Source organism: Seriola dumerili, unplaced genomic scaffold, assembly GCF_002260705.1.
Source record: "Seriola dumerili isolate Sdu_G_001 unplaced genomic scaffold, Sdu_1.0 BDQW01000242.1, whole genome shotgun sequence".
Classification (NCBI taxonomy): domain Eukaryota; kingdom Metazoa; phylum Chordata; class Actinopteri; order Carangiformes; family Carangidae; genus Seriola; species Seriola dumerili.
The window spans coordinates 4554602-4577970 of NW_019174497.1; the positions used below are offsets into that span (position 1 = coordinate 4554602).

General features: G+C 39.9%; 2 protein-coding genes across 5 annotated transcripts in view; both read left to right on the forward strand.

Moving 5' to 3' along the window:
- Positions 1-1375: 1375 nt before the first annotated feature.
- On the forward strand, positions 1376-19488 carry LOC111229590 (sodium- and chloride-dependent GABA transporter 2-like). Its single transcript, XM_022755970.1, has 15 exons — positions 1376-1521; positions 6495-6704; positions 8346-8480; positions 9796-9936; positions 10607-10688; positions 11009-11141; positions 11484-11618; positions 13583-13686; positions 13897-14021; positions 14388-14500; positions 14778-14915; positions 16076-16178; positions 16565-16665; positions 16879-17049; positions 17941-19488. The coding sequence occupies exons 1-15, from the start codon at positions 1515-1517 to the stop codon at positions 18103-18105; spliced, it is 1863 nt and encodes a 620-aa protein (XP_022611691.1). The 5' UTR covers positions 1376-1514; the 3' UTR covers positions 18106-19488.
- A 2150-nt stretch (positions 19489-21638) lies between these two features.
- The window catches only part of mon2 (MON2 homolog, regulator of endosome-to-Golgi trafficking), a 39488-nt gene continuing 37757 nt past the window's right edge, over positions 21639-23369 (forward strand). For all 4 annotated transcript variants that reach the window (XM_022755979.1, XM_022755981.1, XM_022755980.1 and 1 more), the window contains exon 1: positions 21639-22134. In XM_022755979.1, coding sequence (XP_022611700.1) covers positions 22027-22134 — 108 coding nt within the window. In that variant the 5' untranslated portion in view covers positions 21639-22026. The remainder of the gene's footprint in view (positions 22135-23369) is intronic.

The following is a 23369-nucleotide window of genomic DNA, read 5'->3' on the forward strand; positions in this document are numbered from 1 at the left end:
GGCACATGCAATGTCCCATATTTATCTTAAAGGAATCATCAATTGACAATTTGGCGAAAGGGAGGTGTTCACCTTCTTGCAGAGAATTAGATGAAAAGATTGATATCTCTCACTATACAATTCGAATCTACAGTCAGCAGGCAGTTAGCCTAGCTTAGCATAGCACAAAGACTGGAAAAGGGGAAAACAGCTATAACAGCTAGTCTGGCCTGGCTCTGTCCAAATATAACAAAATACACCACCTCTAACGCTCAATAACATGTTATATTTAATTTGTTTAATCCCTACAAATACTGCAGTGTGACAACAACATGTTATGATTTTATGGTTAAGGTTTACGGTTTTATATGTTATGGAAATTTGGCTATTGGGGATTAGGATGCTGCTGTATCTTTGCTATGATATCATACTGTAGGATTCTCTTTGATGAGCTACTATGAGGTCATGCCATCAAATGGAATTAGAGCTGTTGGTAATGGGATGCACTGTCATGTTTGTGGCCAGAAGCTATACTAATGCTGAAAATTGCAGAGAGACTTAGAGAGAGATCTGGACTCATTCAGGAAATAAACAGGTTGGTTGTTGTCAAAACTGCCACAAAACTGAAGTCAACTGCAGATGCCTTAATTTTTACAGAAAACTAATGTGTTTGTGTCTTGAATTGTAATTTGATTTGGTGGTGGTGGGGGATGGTGGGGAGTTTACAAAAAAAGACCTCACCCTGTAAGGTTTCAGACAGGAAAAGCAGAAACACATCACTCCCCCCATCCCCACCTCCAAAAAGACCCTCTGGATTGTGACCTTGTAACAAATGCCTTGAACCGGGCCGCTCTAGACCCCTGTGGTGGGAAAATGTTCTGAATGGGCTACTGGGTCTGTGAGGAAGGAATCTGGTTGAGGGAATAAAAGCTCTTTTCCGGGGGCTGAATTAAAGATGTGTGTTGGAGCAAGGAGTGATGTTTTAATTACAATCAGTCAGAAGGAAACATATCAGAGGCTCTTATTTTGAACGTCATGCAGAAATTATTTTAAGTGTACAAGGTTTGTGGATGATGCATTTTTGTATCTATGTTTTTCAAGCAAACTCAGTCATATTTGAGATCATTGCACACATGCATGCGATACACAATTTCCACCTAAAATACAAATCTGACCAGCCTCTCCCCCCATACTTTCTGCTTGTTCTCTGGACAGAAAGGCCCTGGGAGAATGTGTGTGTCAAAAGGTTACGCAATCAGCCCACCACGCTGAGACAGCACAGACCTCTAGTGTGCTGTGGTGAGTGAGTGTGTGTGTGTTTGTGTGTGGGGGTGTCTGAATGGAATTGGATGAAGGGGAAGGGGGGTCTTCAGAGAGGGGCAAAGCAGAGGGAAAATCTCACTGCGGGCTGCACCAAAGTTTTCAGTTTCTCAGATCTCCGCCCCTCCATGTATGTTATATAGTGAAACCTGAAACGGCAGCAGGCCTGTATTTGGTGCCCCTCTCTCTTCTGGAAACTGTCATTGTACAACATTATGAAAGGTGAGTGCCTTTGATCATGTGGTTTCATTTTTTTTCTGTCACAGATGGATAATGACTTAAATTACTGCTGAATATAAACATATTCGTGGCCATCGTGGAATTCTATTTGATTGTTTATTTATTGGCAGCGGAGCTCAGTGGAAGCTGTTGTTTAACAGTTCGTTTCTGAGAGCCATGAATGGTTCTTCATTTTGCCCAGCTAATGAAAGGCCTGCATTATTAAAACATAACTAACACGCTCACGTACAAAGACTTTGCATGTGGGAATCGAAACTTGGCTTTTATAACTTACTTGTTGTATTCAGTGCATTTCTATGCAGCACAGTGCATCCAATGCTGATATTCATGCTGTTCCATGCTGTAATCAGGACTATGTGACACTTATCAGTCTTACCAAAGTATTGATCGGAAATCACACCAGATTATTCAACTTCATCAAATATTTAAAACTCAAAAAACAAACAAAAAAAAAAACAGGTTGATGTCATTTTTGTTGACAGGTTATGCTATTTCTTTTTACTTTTTTTTTTTACTTCCCTTTATTTATTCATTTATTTATTTGTACCTACCAAAATTGAGCATTTTTAACTTCCATCTAGATGTTCAACATCACATGCTGCAATTGTAAATCTTTGCTGTGTACAGGTAGACGTGTAACATGGTTTGTCTTTGCCTTATGTAACTGATCTGGTTATGTATTAGCCTGCAATTATCCAACTGTGGGAGCGTCGGGGCACAGGACATGATGAGGATGTAACTCTGAGCTGCACGTGTTTAGGAGAAGCGCCAAGATGACTGCCTTTGTCCATGAGATTCCATGAGGTCCCACAGGAATAGGAGACCATTATTCCCCATCCTCAGGCTTTTGCTCTTAAATTGATATTATGATATTATGACATTAGCATGGTTCTTATTCTTATGACCAATACCGATGCTAATTCCTAGTAGTCTGGTTTAACTGTCCATAACTTACCTGTTTTGGATCACGCTTGCTGCTTTCATGAACCTTGTTTCTAGCCACACCAGGAAACTGTTTTCAGCTAAAAAAAAAAAAAAAAAGCTCTGATAAACTCACAGCACTTTTACAGTTAGCCAACATTAGGGAAAGGGTCTTTAAGGAAAGGGTTAAGACCAAAACAGAGCTAAAGGGTATACTGGACTCATGGTCATCAGGGTGACACAAATTCCAACTGAATGCTAAAGTTGCTCTGTGTATGCTGGATGTGTAATCAAGCAAGTGCTTGCTAACAAGGTCATAATATGTCAATGTGCCATCACGTTTGATTTGACTATAGGACTGGCTCAGGTTTCATTGTATGAGCCAATTGTGGAACATCGTTTATGTGGTAAGAACCAGTTACATATGGTCTAGGCTAGTAAACACTTATCTTAATTGAGCACGTAGGCTAGGAAATGTGTAATTTAAAGATCTGATATCCAGCGGTTTAATTTCTCACCTTGCTGAAGTTATGTAAAAATATAGGCTACCTAGGGTGTGTCAGTACACTGTGACATCACTGCTGGGTGTGGTTACAGAAGCAGCAGAGCACAGTTCTGATGACACCCACCAGTGACATTGGGTGAATCCTTAAACTTTCAACCACAGTGGGAAAGTGAATAGCTTTCTTGCTGAGAGTTAGGTGAGAAGATTGACAGTACTCTCATGTGTGTACTTAAGCTAAACAGAGGACATCTTAGCCCAGCTTTGCATTGGACTGGAAACAGCTAGTCTGGCTCTGTCCAAAAGTTAAAAAAAAACAGCCTACTAGCACCTTTAAAGATTACGAATTCATATGTCATATCTTAGTTGTTTCATCCATTCAAAAACTTAGCAGTAAAAACTACAGTTCATAGTTTTTACGGGTTGGGCAGTCTGCTCGGTCAGGACCCCACAGGGTCCCTTTTTAACGCACCTGTAACCCCTCATCATTTTTCAACATCAATCAGACTTCCAATTTTGTCTGCTGTGTTGAAAGTTGACATGAGTCGAGCGAACTGCAGCCATTGTCTACTGACGTATATGGAGTGAGACTACATCATGATTTTAAAGTCACAGTGAACTTTTACTGTATTAAACCACATAACAATCTTTCCCAAACCATAACCAAAGTGCTTTTGTTGCCTAAACCTAACCACAGACAGGAATCTAGATGTGAACCCTAGTCTCTGGCGTGACAGTCATGCAATTTGTACTGCTGCCATCCACCTCAACCACCTCCTGGTGATTCTGCCACTTTTAATAAATGTAGCGCCTTATTCAATCAAAATATATGTTGCCTCTGAACTTTGAAGATTATTCTAAAGGGTACACAGAATGTTAAAAAGTGACGCCCAGGGGTCCTGACCAAGCGTCCATATGCGCAACTACGGAGTGACTCTTGTCACCGTGAGGTTGCCAGACAGCAGGAGAGACTCCAGATTTAGTTACTTTTGCTATTTCAAGTCTTCATCCTAAGCTAAGCTATCAAAGGTGCTCTATGCAGACAGGAGAGTGGAACTGATCGTAACATTGAACTCTCTCAAGTTAATATGATTATTTCCTAAAATGTCGAACTACTCCTTTAAGGACCATGCATATATTAAGATCAGCAAACAGCAGCACAACATGTCCAGTAAGTCAGCCAGTCCTTCATTCAGTCAGTCACTCATTCAATAGGTCAGCCTGTCAGTCACTCAGTCAGTCACTTGCATAGGCAGTTCACAGCTTTTCAGAGAGAGGTGAAGTTGGCGCTTTTTCATGGGATAATGCTCCACTGTGCCTCAATGAGGTCATTCTCAGTCTTGGCATATTTTCTCACAGTGTGCCTCTCTTTTGATGCTCTATAAGTACATACGTGTGAAAACTATTTCAGCCTGACTTTGCTACTATAAATATTCACCTATTAAAAGGATGTGTTTGAAGTGAGGTATTTGGCTGGTGTGATGAGCTCCCCCAGTGTCCGCTGAGAAAACATGAAAAAATGAGGTAAACTGTGATCTGGCTGCAAGGCCAGTGAGGATTCTCTTCTGCCAGCACAGAGGAGAGGAGCTCCTCTGCTTTTGTTGCACTAAGCCTTCATTCCCACCAAGTTCCTTTTAGAAAACAAGGGGCTCTATTTTTACCTCAGGCTGCAATTTGGCACCAGCGCTGGAGATTTTGGCTCCTAAAACGGATCCAACCTCCAACCCCATGCACACAGCACATACAGAGTCACACTTGTGCTCGACCTCTGCCCTATGCCAGTAGGAGCACATTCCTAAAGGTGGCTTCACACAGGGCTGTTGGCTAAATGGGATTTCCACCGCCTGTGTTGTTTTCAGAACATGTAACAGAAGTCAAATACAGGCAACTTCATTGGTCCAGGTCACACAACACGTAATTTGTGTTTGTTTGTGTGGATGCATGAAAGACAGAAGAAGGGAAGGAGGTTCAGTGCAAAACATGTGTTCCACTGTCTCCTCCTGCAGACTGATGACGAACTTGTTTGAATGTGGACAGTTTCAGAGGGAGATAAAAGGGTAACAGAGGAGCTGGTGAGAGGCCTGTTAATGCAACCTGACAGGAGTGAGCACAGTCAGTGAGCTGTCTGTTTCATCCACAGAGAGAAATTCTTTCAGCAGCACTGGTCCCCCGAACAGGGTCTGGCTGAGGGCTTGACTAACGTCTAACATGGTCACGTAATATCATGCCATTACTGACCTCACCCAGCACAGCAGATGTAGTGATATAATGTATTATAGCTCATGTAAACATAAAAAAATATATTTGGCACATCACATGCACAGTGGAAATCTCCTTGAGAACTAGCCAAGGTCCTGAAATCCTTTATTCTCTCTCCTGGTCTTAAATCCATTTAAGCCCCAAACAGACCCCCTTTACTAAGCAGGGCAATATTCTTATATATCACATTTAATGACAAATAAAATGAATGTGCTTTGCATTAAAAATGCGTGCGTGCGCGCACACATGCACACACACATTATAACTTATCATAATCTTAGGAAAATGTAGTTTGCTTTTGAATGTTGACACAGACACAGATTTCAGGACCTCAGGCACCTGAAACTGATTAGATTAGAAAACTGACACTTACAGACCTGATAGGTGCAACTGGATTATACTCAGTGAGCAGGTCAGGAGGAGTTAAACCATTAAGTGCTTTAAAGAGTGTCGGGTGAACTTTAAGCTGGGTCTGATTTCTCAATGGGTGCCACTTAAGTGATTTAAATACTACAGTAATATGTTTAGCTATGACTGTGTGCATATAGACTCTGGCTGCTGCATTTTGAATTAGCTGGAGCTGAATTATTGGATGCAATTTCAGAATGACTGCTGTGTCAATTCCAAAAAGAGTCTCTACAAGACAACTGTCAAATTTGTGTTCATAACCCATTTCTTAATTTTTTCCAGATTTGTTTGACTTTGCTTGACTGAAAAGTGCAGGACAATAATTCATTATTATCATGTATTGACTGTTTGTTGAAGCATAGTGTGATGAGATGGTCATGTTATTTTTGTCAAAATGTTTGATTTAGTGCAATTTTTATTACTTACACCAAAGGTTCTTTTGTCTGATGTAACTGCATAACTGTCAACAATTTTATTATTTTTCACCACATCATGATATATAACGATTTAGAAAAAATATCAATCTGGTGATATAAATTTTAGACAGACTCAGCCATTGTGGTGAATCAGTAAAACTGTCACTGTTTGTGGAGTAGGATTTGCCTCTAAGGGACATCATCTCTCTCTTTACTATTCAGAGAGACTTGTTGATCCTACAAATTAAAACTAAGCTGTAGAACATGTGCTATGGGATTGTTGGAATTGCCTCTTTAACTCCTTGTCAAAGGAACTGCCATTGAAAAACAAACCAATTAGATGAGATGATTGCCATTACCATCCGACAGGCTATAGCTATATCTTTTGCTCTATTTCTCATTTGTAATATTTATTTTTACTCTTCTACTCTTTTCAATTTAACCCTTAGGGCGCACAGGTGAGATGGAGAACACATCCAAGGTAGAACCCTCCAATGGGCACAGCAGACCCCTGGACATTGTGCCCAGTACAGAGGAGAAGATGACAGACAGGGGTCAGTGGGGCAACAAACTTGAGTTTGTTCTGTCAGTGGCTGGAGAGATTATAGGCCTGGGGAATGTCTGGCGTTTTCCCTACCTTTGTTATAAGAACGGAGGAGGTAAGTGCTGGAATTACTTAAATCTGGTTTGTTATTGTTTGTTGTTTCCTGTTTGACACAAAATGTTGCATTTCAGAGTGCAGTCTTGCCTGCATGTACAGCATCTAGTTGTTGAGGCAGGATTGCACTTGGTTTAAACACAACATAAAGAGAACATAAAGAGACATTAAGTGGGTTAATGTGTGATCTATTCTGTGGATCAGTTGCTCAATGGAGGTCATGGTTCACCAAAATTAGGAAAAGAGCCAGAAAGTTTTTTTTCATGCAGCCAGTTAGTTACTGTCTGACACAGGAGACCTCACTTAATACAGAATAAAACTGGCAAACTATAAAATCTTTAAATTTCCATAGGAAGTGAACTTTGATTCCCGTAGATAGACGATTTCAGATTTCTTTTACTTTGGATATTATTTATTTATGAAAGAAGGAAGAAATTTTGCATCAACATTGTTTTTTTATTTACAAACCGTGCCTTACAGTGTAAACGTGTTAATGAATTTGAAGGTTCTGTAAATAATTGTCACTGCCACTAGATGTTGCACTTGACCACCAGCATCTCAGACCAAAACAAATATTTCGTCGGCCACACCTCCGTCATCCCCTCCCTGCGCGTCCTCAGACTGCAAGGTGTTGCGAAGTCTTGTTGCGAAGTCAACAAAACACACAAGAGGTACAACCGAATAAAGTTAGACTGCGTATACGAGAGCCAACAAAATACAATCCAGCCACAACCATTAGCATTGCCGTGACATGCTACTGCAATGCTGACAGTTAGCTAGCTAGCAATAGCAACATTTGCCGAGCACATTCTGGATAATGGTAACAGCAAGTTAGCTAACTGTTATCATGCCTACTGCAGCCAGTCACTCATGAAAACAGACATGTCACATTATTTAGCCATCGAGTTACTTACACATGGAGGAGAAGAAGCCAGTTCCGAGTCCAGCTGAAGCCCTTTAGCAGCTCCTAGGGTTCTCCATCTTGTAAAAGCCAGACCAGTACTGACTTCATGGTCTGACTGGAATAGAAGTTCAGCTTTGGAGTAAGCCACCGGGACCGAGCCGCACAAATTACACTGGGAAGCCGGTAAAAAACTTTATGGATGTTTTGAAGGTCCACCAGCCGACAGGGATTTGAGCTGGTAGTGCCATGGCCAGCCCACATGTGCTCTGATCTCATCCCTGTCTTTGTTAGAGGCCTGTTAGAGGCCTGCCTAGAAAAAAGTCTTTGGTTGAGGGAATTTGGCGAGGTGGTTATCACCTGGACCCTGTGTACTGCACTGCGCCATGTTTGCTGTGAATGTGGGGAGAGCCAACTGTTTAGCAGGAGGCACTCACAAGCACTAACACACATGCACTCATGCATGTGCTGCCAGTCCCAAGACCAAAAAAAAAAGAACATAGAAACCCAGATTACAACACATACAGAGGGGATGTGGCATCCATTACATTCTCTGCTCAGGACGCCATTACTCCACATATCTTTACATAGAAAATAGTTGTTTGCTTCTATATTATTGTTTAAAATCTCATTTACAGAACCTATAAACAATTAGCATGTGTCTCTACTATTCTACATTGCTTGAGAGCATACTGAAGGCATCTGAATGAAGTGTTCCTTGAATCTGTGTGCTTATGTCAGGTGCCTTCTTTATCCCATACCTCATCTTCCTGTTTGCTTGTGGGATCCCGGTCTTCTTCCTGGAGACGGCTCTGGGTCAGTATACCAGCGAGGGAGGTATCACCTGCTGGAGGAAGATCTGCCCTTTGTTTGAAGGTACTTTTCTTTTTCTTTTTTTTTTCTTTTACATAAATGTGATTTACTTTATATTTAACATGTAAAAATGCTGTACAGCACCATGAGTGGCTCAATCTCCTCAGCATAGCAGTTTTAGTGCCATGCACTCCCAAGATCTGCTGATCTGTTTTTCACTTTCATGATATCACTAAGCTGTATCTTATGCTTTGTAAAAGTGTATGTGCAGGGGTGCACCCATCTTCATGATGTTTTGAATGTAAATATGTCATGATCTAATGACCACAGTATGTGTGTTATTCTGTAACAATGAGTTGCTTGTGCACCACACAGGATACATTCAAAAATTTATGAGGGCAAAGCCCTGGCAACATATATCTGTACAACAATGTGGGATGAAAGGAATTTCAGTCTGTTTATGTCCATGTATCATTTTCATTTATCATTAGCCTTTGTGTATATACAGTATGTGTATAACTGTTTGTGTGCATGTGTTATGTGCATGCCATACAGATGTGGGAGGGTGATACATGTCATACAAATGGCTGGAAAGCAACCAACACTGGCTAACAACACATTTCTCCAATGCTTGTAGCATTCAGCTGCCCTCCAATAAGCCTGTAATCAGCCTGTACTCATAACAGCTAGGGGAGAGTCGAGTCAGGCGTGCAATCATGTGTTGGAGGAAGAGTTTAACCAAAAAATTGAGCATATTATAATTTGGCCTGCATGTAATTTAGTCTGATGCAGTCATTTGAAAGGGCAGAAGCGGTGAGCTGAGGATGGGTTTAATCAAACACTGGAAAGATATGCTTCTTCCAAGGTTAAATTATGCCTCTTTGACTATAGAGAATGGAACTGTCAGGGAGCTCTTGTCACTGATTCAGAATAATTTCTGTGAGCCACTTGAGAAAAACTAAATCGAATTTGAAATGTCCTCAGACTGCTGTCGAATACACTGCTGCAACCAAACTACACACTCAGTGCAACTCCAGGTGTGCTTGTTTAATGGCATACACGTTGCTCTTGACTGACAGTGTGAGCAGAAAATATCTGCAGGACAATGCCTCATCACAACACTATATTAAAAACACATACCTCTATGGAGGTAAATTAAAAGATATAGTAATGAGTTCCAGGTGACTGTAAGGAGTAGAGAGAGAAAGACTGTGTGAAAAATGCAGAGTTCCTCAAAGGCCCATTTGTTAAAACAAGCTGCATGGTTGCAGCTTTTCTGCAATTGATTTTCATTTTTTTTTTGCCAAAAAGTAATAATAATGGCTGTTTGTTTCGTACTGCTCAGTAAATGCCATAAACCTGATGTTTTCTTTTCCAGGAGTGGGTTATGCTACCCAGGTGATTGTTGCTTTGCTCAACATCTACTACATCGTTGTGTTAGCCTGGGCCATCTTCTTCCTGTCTAACTCTTTCACATGGGACCTGCCCTGGGCCTCCTGCAACAACTCCTGGAACACGGGTAATACACTCCATAACAACAGCCAGAGATGTTTAGTGTATATGTAACCATGTATTTAAACTGGTGTAGCCAGGCCTCCATTTTGGCAAGCGCAAGCACAAGTTTGCTTAGAAAAGAAACAAGACAGGGGCGTCGAGTGGCGTAGTGGGTTGAGCAGGCGCCCCATATGTAGAGGCTACAGTCCTCGCTGCAGTCGGCCCCGGTTCGAATCCCGCATCAGATGGCCCTTTACTGCATGTCATTCCCCCCTCTTTTTGCCTCCCCATTTCCTGTCTCTCTCTATACTGTGCTATCATAAAGGCATAAAAAGCACAAAAAAAGAAAAGAAAAGAAAAGAAACAAGACAATTCTGCAATGGGGAACTGATGGCAGAGCCTGTTGCTGGTGTACTCATGGACTGAGGAGCTCCTTGTAGATCAAGTTTTTGGTTTTCATAGCTTTAGTTATCGTATATTATATGTTGTGTTATTTTGATTTTTCTGATCCACTTTAACATTTTATTCATTTGTAGTTTTATTTTATCTTCAGGGAGTGAGTGTTCCTGCACCATTTCACTTCTCCGTCTCAGTGGTGGCATTGTTTCACTTGCCTGTGTGTAACTTGGAAACCTCAGAGAAAGCTTGGATTTCTTCACAGGATTGAATGTCTTTTTGTCTTTCCTTCATTCAAGATTCCTGTATGGCATTTCAGAGGGGGAATAGCTCCATCAATCACCATGAGAACGCCACCTCTCCTGTCATTGAGTTCTGGGAGTAAGTGCCTTTTTGTTGAGTATGTCCTCAAATGGCCTTATGTGCCAGCAAATTCACAAAATATTCATCTCAACAAGAAGGTTTTAAAAATGTATGATCGTAACACTAGATGCAACTTTTACAACTTCAAAGGTTTTGCTTTTTAGCCACATGGTCTTTTGAATTGCTTAGAGACCCTTTGCTTCCAAGCTCCTGAGAGCACAGACAAAATATTATACTGGAAGAGTTGTGAACATAAATACACTGAATATGGGTTACAATGAATTCTTAGACTAGATAAAACATTTCAAATGTTTGTCTGTTGCATGTTTGTGCCACAGGCGCAGAGTCCTGAGAATTTCCTCAGGCATTCATCACATCGGCTCTCTGAACTGGGACCTGGTTATCTGTCTGGCCGTTGCCTGGGTTATCTGCTACTTCTGCATCTGGAAGGGAGTGAAGTCCACTGGAAAGGTAAAACCTGTCCTCCATTCATGACAAACAAATACTCTATATGGGAATAAGACCTATTCTGGTCCCAGTAAATAAGTTAGAATGTCCAGTGTCTAGAGTGTCTAGTGACACCTAGTGTTGAACACTAATGAAGTTATTTAAACCTTTGGAAATAGAGCAAATCCTCCATTTTTACCAGAGACACACCAGTGGAGATGAATAGTTGCATCCACATTCATCCTTTTTGATCTTTTTTGCCTAAACAAACATCATGAAGAAGGATGAATTTCTACAAAGGGACAAACTGCTATAAGCCAAGCAGAGACGTATGCCTGATGACAAAGTGCTGCTGTTTCTCTGCAGGTGGTTTACTTCACAGCCACCTTTCCATATGCTATGTTACTGATCCTGCTGATCAGAGGGGTCACCCTGCCAGGAGCCTCCAGGGGAATCCACTTCTACCTCTACCCTGACCTGGGACGCCTATCTGACCCACAGGTAGGCTGGAGCTGCACTTGCATTCAGATTCTCAGTTCGATCTGTTGAACATACACAGAAGGACACACTCATAGCTATGCAGATACAACTGAAAAAAACCCATGTCTACCAGCATTTAATGCTTTGCAAAATGCTTTGATGCCTTAATATTGGTAAAACTGGCACAAACTGGTACAGTACTGCCTTGGGATGACCAGGCCTGCAGATACATTATGCACATCCACAATTTCATGGTCATACTCACCCATACTGATGGATAATTTCAGCACATTTTTAGAACTTAGAGTTACTAAAAGTGTTTCAGGTCATGTCCCACCAACCTGTCCTCTGACTCCCCGAAGCTTATGCCATCTCTGCAGTTTCATTTCACAAATATTAACACATTACACGTGCTAGTCTTGCAAAACTGTTGCTGAACGTAACTCAGTTGCTGACAAGTCCACTTTATTAACTTAAGTTATAAGTTATATGTCAAAAAATCAGTTAGTGGAGGTTTAAGGAGAGAAGACATAAATCTTGTGCGTCCATCCATCTACTTGTATGACTTTTTGAGGCAGTAAAATCACATTGCTTCCTGTTTTTGTGCTGAATATGAACATAGGTTCCTTTTAAGCTGTTTGGACAAACAATGCTGCGAGTGGATTTGGGTTGTTGGTAGTAACATGGGCTTCTTTACTTTCTGTTACATTGCAACCAGTGTGAAAATCCAAAAGAGGGGCCCTCTTCAATCCCTCTCAGGGCTCTGGGGATGAATACAAACCCTGTGTCCGCAGGCCAAGACAAGCTAGGCTGGTGGAGTTGGTACCTTTGGAAATACCTGCTTTTGTGCTATGTTGTTGGTTGGACCCCCAGTCAATCAGACCTTCAGTCCTGGCTGCCAGCTGCCTTAAACATGCCCCAGTGCTCTGGAGGCACTTTACCAGAACTGCAAGAATAAAGAGAAACCTCATTTAAATTTTGAAGTGCGAGTGAGTGTTCAAAGAGAGGGTGGAAAAGTGCTGCACTTTATGCCTCAGAATGACTGAGATGGATAATAGGCTTTGCTGGTTGGGTGATGTTAGGACGATGGTGTTGAGAGGGTGAGTTCTGGAGTAAGGAACTTCAGATTTGATAGCTGCATTGGGAGATAAATTGTGTTTTTAAGAAGAGATGATGCAGTTTGAGTGGAGGTAACACTTTCAATATGGAGAATAGATGAGAGGTTGTGTGAAAATCAAGCTCACAATGGACATCACTGAGTTAAAAAGGCTTAACAGCGAATCATCACTGAGTCTGGGGCTGAAGTGATGGAGAGTCCCCAACATTTGATGCAGTACGAATTTTGTTTTTTTGTCATATTAACCTTATATTGTTAGTGAGGTGTCCCTTGTCAATAGACTGGGAGGATACATATTCCTAAGTAATGAAACATCAGTGTACAAACACTAGAGAGTCCTTCCTCACGTGCATGGGTTTGAAATCTATTTCCACACAAGCGAGTGAGCTGAGCCTTCAGTGTTAGCAATACATCGTTTTGTATTACTGTTAATCATTTGAAAGCATGCAGAGCAAAATAATGAAAAAAAGGTAAACTGATAACTGTTACACATTGTGCTTGTTACACGATCAGCTGATGGTTCTGTTTGAACTCTGGCAGCTCGGTTACGTAGGAAGCTGGTTTGGTAACAGAGAAGCTATGGGTTTTGTGGCTGTGGGTTGAATCCAGATTGTGTGAAAAAATGTACAGTGTTTCTCAAAAGACACATTTTTAAAGTTGAGTATTTTACATAATACTTATATAAATGTTCAGGGCAGTTTAAAAGCTACTTTCATCAGTTGATGGAGTTAATTTTCCCCATGGGATACTTCAAAATCAACATAATAAAACACTGCAACAAAAAAGGTTTTGTATTAAAATTATTACCGTCTTCTCCCTTTGAATGTATTTTCTCTATTTGACTCTCTTGTTTCTGATCTGTCCTTAGGTATGGATGGATGCTGGAACTCAGATCTTCTTCTCTTATGCCATCTGCCTGGGCTGCCTCACTGCACTGGGAAGCTACAACAAATATAACAACAACTGCTACAGGTGTGGACTGAAATGATAACGCAGTCAGTGAGCATTATGATCAACACTAATCTCTGTAGTCCACCTTAAATGTCAGTAATGTTTAATCTGTTGTTTAGTTAGTGTAAATGTCTTATTTTTTTATATGAAGGGAATCACTTCTTGAGGACAGACATTGCTGTGTAATATTTGTTTTTATTCATTATGTCTCCCTCTCTGTGTTGTCTCCAGGGATTGCTTGTCCCTCTGCTTCCTAAACAGTGGCACCAGTTTTATTGCTGGCTTCGCCATCTTCTCCATCCTGGGCTTTATGTCCTACGAGCAGAATGTACCTATCTCAGAAGTGGCAGAATCTGGTTGGTGGTTCTTTTACTTAACTTTATGAAAACAGATCACTGCATTCATACTATAGGTTAGATGCTATAGGTATATCATCCTCTACTTCTATTTCCGCTGATTTACTTTGGTTGAATTATTCTAAAAAGACTTAAGATATGAATCACGCACTAGACTTTATCTGGAAAGCTGAGCAGCTCAACAATATGCAGTTCATTGTGATCATGTGACAGCACACTGAGCATATGACATTAAAAATTACTGTATGAGAATGAATTTGAAGTTGGGGGAATCAATCAACATTTTCATAGCATTCCCATGGGCAAAAATGATCAGTAATGGAAATTTTTAATGAGAAAAGCACATTTGAACTGTGTCTAAACCAGGTCCAGGTTTGGCCTTCATAGCCTACCCTCGAGCTGTGTCCATGATGCCTTTCTCCCCTTTGTGGGCCTGCTTCTTCTTCATTATGATTGTCTTTCTGGGACTGGACAGTCAGGTGAGACCAACATATGTACCACAACTAAACACACACACACACGCACACACACACACACACACACACACACAGGGTTCAGGCAGTGCAGTTATACAGACATAACTCTTACTGCACAGTCCTTTTAGTCTACTGAGAGAATGGGTAAAATTTAGCTTGTGTAGTATATTTTTGAATAGGTCAGAAATCACATACATTACCATTGGCACACACACAGAAATATACAGTATATATGTATAGTACAAATATCTCATACTTTGGATGTTTCCCTCCCGATCAGTTTGTGTGTGTGGAGAGCCTGGTGACAGCCATGGTAGACATGTATCCCTCCACCTTCCGCCGTAAGAACCGCAGGGAGCTCTTCATCCTGGGAGTGGCCATTGTGTCCTTCCTAATGGGGCTCATCATGCTGACAGAGGTTAGTCCCAGTGACTCCACTTCTTTTTTTTCTTTTCTTTTTTTCATTCAGACTCAGAAGTTGAAGATGAGGACTGACTGTTTTNTTACAGTGATTACAAAATAACCATATAATCTTTATATTTTGCATGACAGAATTTTCATAAACATCTTTTTCAAGGTGATATTAAACAAGTATATTAACAATGACTGACATTATGATAATGAGTCATAATTTAAGAGTGTAAATAGGATAGTAAAGGTGAAGCTGCAATGGTTGTTTGAGTAAGGCCTTTAAGTGAAAGCTTCCTTTTTTGCCGCACTGATGAAATGACAAGCAGTCTACCAAACAAATTTTAAAGTGAAACTGCATATTCTGCCGACTACAGCTTCGTCAGCACAACCTTCTGTCCACATGAACGGCACATTCCTCTAAAGTCCCTTCATGTCCAGACAAAATCGATTCTCAAACTGTGTGCTGTCTGAATCAGTGTTGTAGTACTGAACTCCAGGACTTGGACCTGAGGATAACTCGAGGCCTGATTTTAAGGACTCGTGACTCAAGTTGGACTTGAGCAGTGACGAGTCAGAATTGGACTCAGACTTGAGCGTTGACTGCATTCAGACTCAGAAGTTGAAGATGAGGACTGACTGTTTTATTTTAGTGTGAGTAGGGTTGTGCCGATGGATGATGATCTTGGTGATCGACAGTCATCAGAGCCATCGTCAATAGCTTATTATGCCTTTGCCAATGTAAAGATGATATTTGGCTTGATTATTATAATTATTAACAGTATTAAATTAATATTAAGTTTAATTTGCCCTACCATAGCATATTGGCAATTTCACAGGGTGACAACAGGATGATTGGACTATAGATAATATCGCGCATCCATAAGTGTGAGAGGGCACATGCTTGCGAGAGCATTGGAGCCCATCTCGTAACACAATTCAGATTCAACCGTGCTGATTGGGACTCAAACACTGGGGACTCAAGGTTTAGTGACTCGACTGCAACACTGGTCTGAATATGAATGTTGCACTTTGCAGAATTGCAAGTGCAAGAACAAAATAGATCATTGACTTTCACAGTGTTCTCAGATTTTGTCTTCAGTTGACTGCATGCAGGTTTTCTTTAGCTTCATTTCCCTCAGGGTAATAAACCCATGTTTGCCCCCACAGGGAGGAATGTACGTCTTCCAGCTCTTTGACTACTATGCAGCCAGTGGGATGTGTCTGCTCTTTGTGGCTATTTTTGAAACTGTTTGCATTGCTTGGATTTATGGTGAGTGTATTACTCAGGCTATTCAGGAACATTTGAAGGGGGTATTTAAAAGACAAAGGCTTTAGTCTCACTAGGCACCATTCATTCTCATCCACTGCTCTCCAAGGCTCTCTTTTGTTTGATGCAGAGCTTTGGAGGCTGAGGCTGAGTGAAGGGAGTGTTATTTCTATTTGATGGTTTATTTTTAATAATCAAATGAATAAAATAAATTCTAAGGAATAGTTTTCTTGAGCCAAATAACACAATTAAGTGGCCTAATTTAGCCACTGAGCAGTAATTAGTTGAGGAGTATTAATGTGATGTTTTTCCACTGCTCTTCAAACATGACACAGATGATTATTAGATATTGATGTAAGTCTCCACTGCGTTTCTCTCATCTCTCCCAGGTGCTGACCGTTTCTATGACAACATAGAGGATATGATTGGCTATCGCCCCAGCCCTGTCATCAAATACTGCTGGCTTTTCTTCACCCCTGCGACATGCTTTGTGGGTTTCACATTCATTCTAACTATGCATGTTTTTGCATCACTTTCTTGGAAGCAGAGCAGCCTCTGGTGGCCAGTGTGGAAAATACATTTTATAATAATATGTTAGTGGATAAGATTAGTGTTAAAATTGGGGTCAAGGATTATAATCAGCTATTTAAAATCATATTTTGAAAATAAAACTATGAAATATTCTTACTCTCTCTGTTAACAGGGAACCTTTGCCTTCGCCTTGATCAAGTACTCACCTCTGAAGTACAACAATGAATACATATACCCATGGTGGGGCAATGGGATAGGCTGGATCCTGGCTCTGTCCTCCATGCTGTGTATCCCTGTCTGGGTGGCCGTGAAACTGTACTACACCCCTGGAACACTGAGAGAGGTATGTTTCACCTAAAAACTATCCTTTTCAGGAGCAAATTCTCAGCTCTATTTCAAAAGCATTTTAACATCTTTTAGCTGATTATTTTCGTTTCATGCCCTGAAACTTTACTGTGTAGTTCAACACTAGGACCACCTTTGTTTTCAGTAGGCACCTCTGATGTCAGACTAAAATGGCAGACAAAAGTACTGACTAGTTGCAGAACATAGCGGACAATTTTGCATCTTAATAGCCAGATACTTCCCTCAGTAGTTGGCGGAGTCCAAACCACAGTTCAAAGATGTTTGAATATTGACCTTATTCATCAGGTGGCCAACAACGTGACTCCGAGTCAATGTTAATATTGCTCCACATCTCCTGGACAGTTGCTAATACGTCAACCACATCATCTTTGTAATGCATTAATATGTCAGTGCTATGTTTACAGTTTATTACACTGCCCCCAAGTGGTCAGAAACAACAACGTACAAAGCCATTAAAGCCTAAATATTGCAGTTATTTTAAATTCTTTTGAAAATAATCAAATGCTCATCCTGGTAATCTAGTGGTTAAAGCATTCTCCATACTGTATAAGCACAACATCCACAGTTAGATTCTGGCCGGGTATCATGTCTCTCTCTTCCTTCATTTCCTGTCTGCATTTCTACTTTCACCATGAAATAAAGGCAAAAAAAGCAAAACAAGGAAAAGTCAAAAAACATTACTGATTTTGCGTAATCCCTCAGATAAATTTACTGGTTACATTCTTTAGTAGGTAACTTCCTCTGATGTCAGCTCCTTTATGTAAAAATGTTTTATTCGGAAATGAATAGCCGTCAATCACTTACATATTTAATTACTCATATATAACAATAATATAATTTGAATAATTGATAAAATTTCTGTTCACAGCGCGTCGCTTTCTTGACCACTCCTTCCACTGAGTTACCGAAGACAAAGCAGGAGCAGGAGAAGCTGCTCGCCATCTTCGCAGCCGATGGCGACAGCCTCCATCAGAAAGCACCTCCCACTAAGGACGGTTACTTCCCCGTTGATGAAAAAGAGTCCCACTGCTAAAGACCTGAGGGTTGAAATCAGAGCCTTTAGGGCGTCAAAGGTCACTCCTCAACTTTGACACTCTGTCTGGCCCCATCCCCAACTCTCTCTGCAATACCTCACCAGACAAAGTGACGAAACGAACGCACAGACGCAGAGTTTAAGAGTGCCCTGAGCTGTAACTGCTGATCTGCTGCTGGAGTTTTCTCCTTTGTACACTGCCTTAAACACACAGTATGACGGCATCAACATTCCTACTTAAAGATTGACATCCTCTTTAGGAAAGCTGGTTATCATCTCATTTGCCAGTGGCAGAGTCACGTGTACATTTGAAAAAAAATGTGGCCATTGTTGTTACGCAGTGGCTAAGAATTTACATTTGATCGTTTCTGCTTTCTAAGGAAGCATTTTGTTTTTCTGTTATGGACATCTCTAATGTTCAGTTCGTCTGACATGACATTCCAGTTACATTACTGATTCTAACAGCTGTCTGCTGCAGACGGAGCACAGGACGTCTCACAGATCATAAAAGTTCACATGAATAAAATCTGTGTGTGTTTAAATGCACTTCTGCAATGTATACAGTACAAATGTATTGTGTATTCAATTCAGACACGCCGACAGCTCTGTTTTTATTGTACAGTAGTGAGTTCTGATCTCAGGATGTAAAATCTTCCAGTAAAACATCTTAGAAAGGCATTTACTAATAACCAAGAATTTGATTTTAAATTCACATTTAGCTGAACTGACCACAACTCATCACAATTAGGCTTCGCTGTTGGTATTTCATATTAATGTTACTGTTTTCTTCATTTCATTTTTTTTTCTTCCGCATGAATATTTTACATGCCTTTTGTTAGTCTTCTGATTATTGACATGACTTTAATTCAGTTGGTTTTGCCTCGTCTCATGCATTGAATCTTATGACATTAAAATGTAAAGTGGCTGAAGGAGACAGCTGTGCCACTTAGATAATATGAACAGGGAAGACTGTAATGATTGAAGGGATTCATTCCAAAATGAACATCTCTCTTGTCATCTCTTTTTCTGCTGTATTATAATGAACTTCAGCCAGTGTTTCTTTAGTTGTAATGCTGGCATGAAGATATGATAATTGATTACTGATAGAGAACACTTTTACTTATGTGTAACTTTTGTATGCTAAAATTATTTTTTATGACTGAATAAAAATACCTTCATTTGAAATGTACATTTCTATTGAAATATATGTTTATATTTTATGGGTCATACAATTTATTATTCAGTACATGAATGATCATTTACATTACTGAGAATTTGCTGTGTCTATTGATGATTAAAAAGAAATATTCTAAATTTCAGCAACACCTTCCTCGTTGAGAATAACATCATATTCTCAAATAAAGTGGCATTATTGATATTTGATTTGCTATCATGCGAGCTTTTAAAGTATGTAGGGATTTAGGGATGTTACGGTGTATGTGCTGTCTTCAGAAATGTTTTGTTTTGCATAATTTAGCATTTTAAGTACAGTACTAAGTTGCAAAATGTACAACACAATTAAAATACCTTTTCTCTTTTAAGCAGTTGTAGTGAAGTTGAATAACACATTATAGTTCACTGTTCCTAAGAGCCATTATTCCTACATAAAGGCTCTGATAATATCTGTATCTTTATATCTGATTATGGGATCATTACACCAACAAAAATGCATATTTGTATTGAAAAGAGATAACGTAAATACACATTTAATTTAATTAACTTTTGATATTTCTTCCTGTTATGGTGAAAATATGTGTAACTAATTGTAATATATATACTGTAATGTAAAATTAATGTAATATTCACATAATATAATACATGTATATACATTGTGTGTAAACATCACAAATTAGCATACAAGCTAATATCAAATTAACAAATTCAACTGGAAATGTGTGGAACACTTTTGGTAATACTTTTAACCTGTCTGTGTATGAAAGAGAGTGGCTTGTGTGTGTGTGTCTATGTGTGGGAGTGTGTTTGTGCGATGCCTTTTACTCTCTCTTCATTTCTAAGGATGTAAAGTTTGTGATCAATGAAAGAACCATGGGATTAATGGACTGCTGTTTTTTTTTTTTATATTCTTTCATTTCCACTTTGGTCTCCTTGTCTGGATTTATCTTGAAAAGGCATCTGTTAAGACCTGTTGAGTACATTTGAAGGTAGTGCTACATTTTGATGATCGCCAATTCTGTGGATGACCCAACCATTATCTGACACTACACTGAAATACAGCTTGAAGTCAAAGGAAAATGTTCTTAAATTGACTTTTCATCAATGGCTATGATCATACCTGTTTGAAAAATACAGTCAAGACCATTTGGACAATTATACATTTTTGCAGCCCCTGAACTTCAGCACATTCAGGTTGGAATAAAATAATGGGTACTACATTGAAGTGTCAAGTCTTAGCTTCAGTTTGAGTAGGTTTACATTAATATAGAAAGAACTGTGTGGGACATAGGTATTACTTATGTTACCAGTAGAAAGATGTTGGTGTTATATAATATAATATCAATATTTTCCCACAGTGCTTTTACCATAACTTCATGAATGAAAATGAAGATGGGAGCTGTAAAATGCCGTGAAGAGTTTTGTTAGAACCTTGATGATCTATGACACATGATGTATAATGTTCAGTTATCACATCATCGCTGTAGAACTCTGACATCAACACTCTGACACCAAAAACTTCATTCATACCCAGAAACCTGAGCTGAGCCGGATCTCCAAACCAACCATCCACATTTTCCCAAATGACAACGATCTGTATTGATAACTGATAATTTGAACTCCATTAATTTGAATACTGTGTCAGGAATGTTTATACAACTTCTAAACAGTTTCAAGTCAATTCATCTGCTAAATACAACGGCTCATCTGTCCCGTTCAGGCTCTTCACTGCGTTGAAATGAACAGACAAAGAAAGCAGGTAAGATTTTTTTTTCAGCAGCGTGTGTCTCTTGGCCAACCCACTTCTCCCTGCTATTTATTCATATTTTGTTAAAAGCAACATTTTCACACAGTTTGGTGAGTGAATGAGTCACAATTTTAACAATATCTGTACTTGAGTACAAGACCCTTTACAAGACTGGGGACACAAATTTGCAATCAATCAAATTATATGGGCTAGACAGAAATGATATGCAGTAAATCTGGAGCTTTTGGGCATTTTTGGGGAGAAGATGGTAATCCAGCCTTGTCCCTGATGATACTGTGTGATGAATAAGAATCTAAAACTTAAACTTTTGCACAGTGCTGTAAATCAAAATCATACATAAGTAGATAACCTACTTGAGTAAGATACATTCCACCACTGTATCATTTATACAATGAAATAATATAAAAAGCAGCTGCTGAAGGCTGCAACTCTTCCTCCGGCCTTTAGGCGGAGCATGTGGACAAGTGACGGTGCAGCTCGGTCCATACGTGGCCTGTCGTTATCCGTCTGTTTGAAGCTCTTCCAGCAGGGGTCACTGTAGTCATTATTCTGAATCGGTCACTGTTTACGGAAGTCCTATTGACGTGTCACTGTCCACCGAAGCATTGTGGGAAAAAAAGTGGAGCTGACGGCCGTTGATGGCAGACTGCTCAATTTGGCAAATATCTTCGATTAGTGGGCAGTCTAAAGAAACATAAATCTAAGGGGACGATGCTGCTTCACGAATCTAATGTCAACGTGCTGTGAAGAAGACGAACATATGCCGGTGTCATCGCTGCTCTCCTGCGCACGGGCGCCCAAAGCAGAGAAGTGGGATACTGTGTCAATGGACCACGGCGTTTTTATTTTCTTTTCTAAGGGAGGCGAGTAAAGTAGCAACGGATTATATTCCCGCTGTGGATGGGTGGGGGGGCGACTGCGCTCCCGCATTCCTTATCGTTTGAAGTTTCTTGAGATTTCTGTCGAAGGCGCCGTCAAAAATGTCGACCAGCAGTCCCGAAGCGGTGAAGAAATTGCTGGAGAACATGCAGACGGACCTGCGGTCTCTGTCCATGGAGTGCAAGAAGAAATTCCCCCCAGTCAAAGAGGTTAGCCGGCTAGTTAGCTCTACTGAGCTGTTACCTTGGTGTTCAGCTATTTGTTTAATTTGCGAATCTGTTGTTATAGCCGAAACAATGTAAATGTCACATATTAGTTTGTTTGTTTCTACACAAACCACTGGGCCTCTGCTCTGTTGTGGGATGTGGACACTGAGTTGTCCTTATACTGTACGGGTAAATTAAAAGTTGTGACAGCTGCTGGGCCAATATACCAATCAGTGGTTCAAATCAAAGAATATACAGGTATTTGAATGGCCTGTATCCCACTATTAGCTTAATATGGCTCTAATCTGAAGCAATCGTATAGTGGAGGATAACCCAAATAAACCCAGCTGACTCACGTTCTATTTACACAATAGCTAGGTTATTTATTCAGGCATATTCATTGGGCATATCTGTTGTACATTACTTGGAAGTCAAGTAATTTAAAGGGTCCGTTCACCCAAATCGCAAAAAAATCGACCCAATTTCTTTTTCTCACTTACCATTGGTAGTAAATACATTTTTTGTGGTTATAATCAAGAGACAAGTGAATTAATATTTATTCTCTAATTTGGGTGAACCAACCTTTTAAGACAAGCTTAATGTTTTATTTGAAATTATGTATGATGGGTTTAGTTTATATTGATGAATGTCTGCATTTGGACATCAGTAATTATAAGCAATCACTTACTGCAAGAGAGTGGTCCTGTACTGTTGTTCAGCCCTGCAAACGTTGAAAAAATATCCCCCATATATGACGTTTTGCAAAGTGTCAATACACTCAAATCACAAAATATACATATATACTGTATGTACTTGTGCACAAGGTCTGTGAATTATCCTGAATGGCCATGGATTTGTCACCAGACATGTTACTGTTATCTTCTATTGTTTTGAGTACCTCAAACAAATTTCCATTCAACCTCATCATAGGGGGGGTGGCTGCAGAAATTAGAGATGAATATCTCAGAACCTTCACAGCTTAAACCAGAACTATCAGCATGGTGAAACAGATAAGTCCAGTGAGAGGATATTTTTTTGTGATTTGTGAGATCCAGCTCTTTAACATTTTATTCTAATATCATTGCATTATTGCATTCATTTCTTAGGACAAAGTTGAGGTTAGCTATTTTAGGAAACTTTATTGTTTTTGACTTTTGCTATAAAAGACCTCTGTTTGGTCTACATTGGTGTGTTTAGGATCTCATGTTGCATTGATTTTTGATTTTTACAACAAGTGT